The sequence below is a fragment of the Phalaenopsis equestris genome, unplaced genomic scaffold, assembly GCF_001263595.1.
Source record: "Phalaenopsis equestris unplaced genomic scaffold, ASM126359v1 Scaffold000552, whole genome shotgun sequence".
NCBI lineage: Eukaryota > Viridiplantae > Streptophyta > Magnoliopsida > Asparagales > Orchidaceae > Phalaenopsis > Phalaenopsis equestris.
Window position 1 is genome coordinate 3615117 of NW_018164992.1, and position 5819 is coordinate 3620935.

The following is a 5819-nucleotide window of genomic DNA, read 5'->3' on the forward strand; positions in this document are numbered from 1 at the left end:
ATGATTAGGGTTATTAAAAGGACTCTTTGTTCGTGAACAGCTCGTGTTCGGCTTGTTAAGCAAACGAGTCGAACACGAACACACTTTTTGAGCTCGAAATATACACGAGCTGAGCATAGCTCGCTCGTGCTCGGCTTGTTTACACCCCTACTCGAAACTCCTTAGTGGCATGATTGACGGTTTTAGGATCTTGGAAGGAAAGAAAGAAAGAACAGAGAAAAAAATAACGAAAAGAGAATGAAAAGTATGAGAAAAAAGACAAATGTTGTGGTGGCTTGGTAGGGGCGAATACGAAATCCTAGGATGGGAATAGAGTTAGGCTAGCTCTGATACCAAATAATATTGGAGATAACCCAGATCATGAATAAAAAGACAATGTGATTGTTGAATTCCGAAAGGATTTCAAACATGACACTAGAAAAACAGGAAATAAACAACAAACAAACACTACAATACAAACAGATAAAGACAGCCCTGCTGTTTGATTATGATCGACGACGAAAGTAGCGACTGAAAGGGTGGTTCGTGAGGGAAGAAAGAGGGTTAGCGACTTGCTAGCTGGTGGTAAGCGACTGTTTGGAATGTCCAACGGCTGTTGGGAAAGCCAGATGGACTACTTGGGGGTGATTGGCGAGAAAGACAGCGACTGGAAGCAGTCCTGAGGGAGGTAAAAGGGCTGATAATAGTAGAGGGGTTACGGTTGCAAGAAGAGGGTTGAGAGGTGGCTAGCAGACGTAGGCGAGGACTATGTTTGTTGTGGGAGGGCTAGGAGCGGCTAGCAGCTGTAGGGGAGTGGTTGCAGCTATTGTAAGAGAGCTTGGAGGTGGTTGTATGGGAGGGGTTGCGAGGGTTGAAAGATGGAAGGATAGTAGAGAAGAAAAAGAATGAAAAGATAAATGTCACGTTGGGGTCGAGCTACAGCCGGAGCACCAGACGATCACCACCTCGAACAAGGGACAATAAAAGCACTTCCTCGTCGTCGGATACAGCCCTCGAAGAGGAAAACAGGATTTTGGCAATTGTCCAAACAAAACATTGAATTCTTAAGCAACAAAAGGCTTCCTTTCTCAAGTAAAACAGCCCCTATATATAATAGGAATTAGGACTTATATTAGGCAATGCTTTCAATGAGGAAAAAGAATAAAAATGAAATAATATAATAGGCAAATATTAAGATTTAATAGTCAATTCTTTCAATTGGAAAACAGAATAAAAAGTAATAAAATAGACAAGGATTTATAATAGGGGTTTTCAAGGAAATAAATATTAAATAAATATTATGATAGAAAAAAAAAAGAAAAGGAAAAGGAAAAGGAAAAGGGGAGGAAGAAAATGAAATGGGCGTCGGCAGCCCTTCCCCCCTTGAGAACCAAGCCTGTCTAGCCAAGTTGGAGCGAACCTAGGTCGGTTGTCCCCAAGCCCCACGCCACCACTTCTAGCTACTACCCACTTGAATTAAAAAAAAAATTAGTCACTTAGAAGAGGAAAAAGAAAGTAAACCTAAAACAAAACTCGAGGTCATGCCCACTGAATTTGTAAAGGAATGCGGCTTAAAAGACTATTGAAAATTTAAAAGCCTATATTAAAGAATCAAAGATGATGATGTGTGAAAGCCAAGCTACAATTAGTATTGTTAAAAATCCTATCCACCATGATAGAACAAAATGGTTCGAGATTGATAAATGCTTTATAAAAAATGAATTGAGAAGGGATTATCAAATTTAAAAACACCCTAACAAAGTCTCAAGTTGCTAATATCCACAGAAAAAAAAATCCTTAATTAAATACAATTTGATAACCTCAATTCAATATCCTTGCTATATCCCTTAAATCAAACCTAAACAATCAGCAATCATCTAGAAACAACAATTAATGTCCAACGATCCTATTCATCTCGCTCTAACACCAACCATTGAGCCATCCACTAACCCAATTATGATCAAACAACACTGATTTCATCAAATTAAAAAAGCTGCATTTTTCTTCCCATTAAACCAAGGGTATGATGATCCAACTCCCATCCTAAAAGTTAGGCTTGATCTTCAATACTATTGTGGTATAAAAACCAAGCAACCCTTAACCAGAGGCTTTTTCATCAAACACAAGTTTCAAAGACAGAGTGACTCCTAAATTTAACATCGAAGTCATTGAAAATACCAAACTAACCTCAAACCTCACCACTATAAATCCCTGTCAATGGGAAGTTAATTTTGCGCTAAGCTGTTATTTCCTCCCCTCGACTTGAGCGTTGGAGCATCTTCCAAAACAAAGCACTCCTTGAGACAGTTTCACTTCTCCTTTGGTTGTGTATCATCATAAAATGAACAACCTAAAAATCCCTATTAACTTCCAACTATTCCTAGAAAATTCAATCATTCGAAAGAATTCAATATATAAAACTAAAAAGCTATGAAAACCTACAACCAGTTGGCCTAAGGGTCAGCTTGCATGATTCATAACTTCTTATAGATGCTTACATATATTGTTCCATTGCACTTCATATCATTTTCAGTCAATGATAAACCATGCCAATTCATAGCCTTCCTAATCAACCTTCCAATAAGAACCAAGTTGAGCAACAAGAATCATCACTCCTTCTCTCACTAAAAGAAAGGGTTTGAACGTTATTGGCAATAAAACATGTTTCCAAATCTTGCGGACAAGAGTGTGTGATGATATGAATCTAAGGAAGCAACAAGAGATTTTGCCACAATTTTTAAATACCATAATACCTAAAAAAACATTCTTTTTTCAACAGCAAATATTGGTCTAGTAGAACTCCCTGATGAAAAAAAAAAACCTTATTCATAGCATATCTTAATTTGAGTGTTATAAATAGTAAGGAGATTAATATGCAAATAAAAAGAAATTAAAGCATATATATTACCATGACCAGCTTCAATAATTTCACTTTCCATAGCATTATCAACAACAACGGGACGAGGTGTTGGGATCACACGTATCAAACCTAATGAATCCGCTCTTCGTAAAATCCTAACCTTGGCATTCGCTGGCACTGAAAGTGACCGCGTAATATGTTTCCGGGATAGTGGTTTCTGTTCGAGAACGACAATCATGTAAATGGCTAGTTATAAAAATCAAAATCACTCATTACAAAGTGGGCAATTAAACAACATGATTAGAAAAAAGTAAGGAGAATAAAATGACAGAGGCAACATAATAAAACAATTCAGCATCTCTAGCAAGAGATGCATTACCATTATTTAAACAACCATTCTTTCAAAAACTATATTATCAATTTAAGTGTGATACTACATGGTTAGCCTATAAAAAGAGCAAAATATTGTTTCTCATTCATCTATAATTTATAGGTGCATGTCCAACTTGACAGTTCAAATCAGCCATCAATCAAATTTATGGAATCGCCAAACCACAAAATCCTATAGAGAAGATGAAAATGCGCACAATAACAGCATGGCTCGCTTAAATCTAACTTCATAATGGTTAAGTATAAGTGCAGCAAAGCACAATAGAAGATACTCATCTTTTTAATCCCCCTTGCCATAAATATTATGCACATGACACACTTTGTGATGGCTTATTGTGATGTAGTTAATTATCATGTAAGCACTTTGTGAAAATCCAAAATCATATCACTTCCATGGGATTATTTTGTTAACTCACCAGAAAGAAGTTTTGTAAGTATTAAAGATAAAAAATGGCAACATGTTCAGATAGATAACTAACACGAGTGAGAAGCTATCCAATAATCACTCATTGAAGGCATTATATCCCTAAATGTTACATAAACAAAGAAAATATAAGATTATATCCTTAATAACCTAAAAGCAAGCAAAGCCATAAAAAGATTCGGAGACTAGAGCTTACATCTGGAGCAGGAATCAATCACATGTCTTTCCTGTGAAGACTCTGATCCTGAATTTCCAACAGGTGTTGCCGGTAATGAGAGTGTTCCTTTTAGCGATATGGAAGACAATACCTTGGTTAAAGAGAATGCCCTTGCTATAGAACTTTTATCCTGTTGCCCCTGTGATGGTGCTGATGGGGGCGATGGTGAGAGCAAATTTGCTTTGTCACCTTCTAGAGTGGAATTCTTAGTCTTAAGACTCCATTGGGGAAGAAGATTTCTCACCACTGGTTTCGGCCTTGATGAAGAAGGCCTGGGTGGCAACCCCGGTCTTGTTGAATTAGGTGTTATTGAAGAAGGAATATTTATCTTTGCTGAGTTAATTTGAGTATTCTCTACAGATCTTGGTGGAATTTGTAAAGAGGGAAGGCTTGGGCGTCTAGAACGATGAGTTGAGGAAGTTTCACCTCCACTACACTCGGCTCGATTAAATTCCTGCAAATCCAAACTTCAGTTTAACCCAATCATACGTGGCCTTGCAACCGCCACCGAACAAGCAACACCATCTCGAGCCGTATCCACATCCCAGTTACATAAAAAATCAACTTCCCAGGTTCTTAACAAAATTAAATTAATACAAAAAAGAAGATGACCGCTTAGAAAACTCGCAAGCAAAGATGATTAGATCTAAAACATGAATTACCAGCTCTAGCATCGATATGGAGCTAATCTCAAACCAAGGATCCCATGCTGATTAGCGTGATGAAATGCACCGCTCACAGCAAGGAAAAATAAAACCAGAAAAGAAAAGTGACGGATAGTATTTATAAAATCATTTAAAAATTTGAGCCCAAAACCCTCTAAAAATACACAAAACACCTAACATATCATTGAAAAACAAAATCAATGTCCCAAGCATTCATCCTCCCCACATACATCCACTTCCAAAGCACACTTCCTTTCGTTCTGCGATCACACAGCAAAAAAAACCCCTCAGAGAAATTCACAACAGCAGCAGGTAAAAAGCTCAAAATACAACAAAAAACGACCAACATGCCACAAACTATGTTCATACTGCAAAACCCTAAAAAGGAGTGAAGAAATATTTGCCTGCCGATCAGCAGAATCTGCAGCCGCAACCTTCAGCGCCAGCGGTGGATGATGAAAAACTCCATCGCTTTCCATGAACGATAAATGATCAAACTCCCAATCCCACAAAATAAAACCAAAATCACAAAACAAATCCCTCAGCTCATATATATAGAAATGGATCGCATCCAAACAGTAAGAGTTAATGGGAGTTAATGCCCGACTTCTCTGCTTCCTCGGATGTGCTGGGATTTGATGCTTCAGCAGAATTTTCACTTTTCAGCTCACAGTCCGGACGCAAAATCATTATTAAAATGAATTTATTACATTATAATAGGCATCGGTGGATTCCAGTGGGCTGCAACAGCGACAGTTTGGTTCCGCATGCGGGATTAATTCAACTAACCGTCCAATCAGATAAAGACACGTCATGACTGTTCGTATAGTAGTTTCGAGCGACTTATTATCAATGAGACATTTCGTTAATCACAAGGGAAGGCACAATATGTAGTTCTTAGTGGAGCCAGTACTGTGAGGTTTGCGTCTTTATGCGACATTTCGTTAATCACAAGGGTTGCAGCTATTGTAAGTGGTCGTTCTATAAATCTGTTTTTTTTTTTTTTTTTATGCGGGTCATTACAGGCACTAAGAGCTTGGAGGAGTCACGATGGCAGGCAGACACTAATTACCTCTTGAGTGACGTTGGTAATGCGTTGTTCTCTAATTGGGCAGCTGGTCGCATTCATCCCGCATGCGGAGGGGACAGCAAGCAAACTGTCGCGTTCCAACCTTAATTGTATCCACCATACCTTATAAAAATGGATTAGGCTTGTTTTAGTGGCATTTACGTAGACATCACCCAATTTTATGTGTATTTACATATGTAAAACTTGTTATTTGG

General features: G+C 38.0%; 1 protein-coding gene across 4 annotated transcripts in view; it reads right to left on the bottom strand.

The window, feature by feature from the left end:
- Positions 1–4645, bottom strand: part of LOC110029127 (E3 ubiquitin-protein ligase MARCH6-like) — a 31366-nt gene extending 26721 nt beyond the window's left edge. The window contains exons 1-3 of one of the 4 annotated variants that reach the window (XM_020731251.1): positions 4533–4634; positions 3850–4324; positions 2888–3056 (exon numbers count right to left, since the gene is read on the bottom strand). In XM_020731251.1, coding sequence (XP_020586910.1) covers positions 2888–2918 — 31 coding nt within the window. In that variant the 5' untranslated portion in view covers positions 2919–3056; positions 3850–4324; positions 4533–4634. Of the gene's footprint in view, positions 1–2887; positions 3057–3849; positions 4325–4532 lie in introns of those variants that run through there. The other 3 variants (XM_020731250.1, XM_020731254.1, XM_020731253.1) reach the window with 3 other exon arrangements.
- Positions 4646–5819: the final 1174 nt, after the last annotated feature.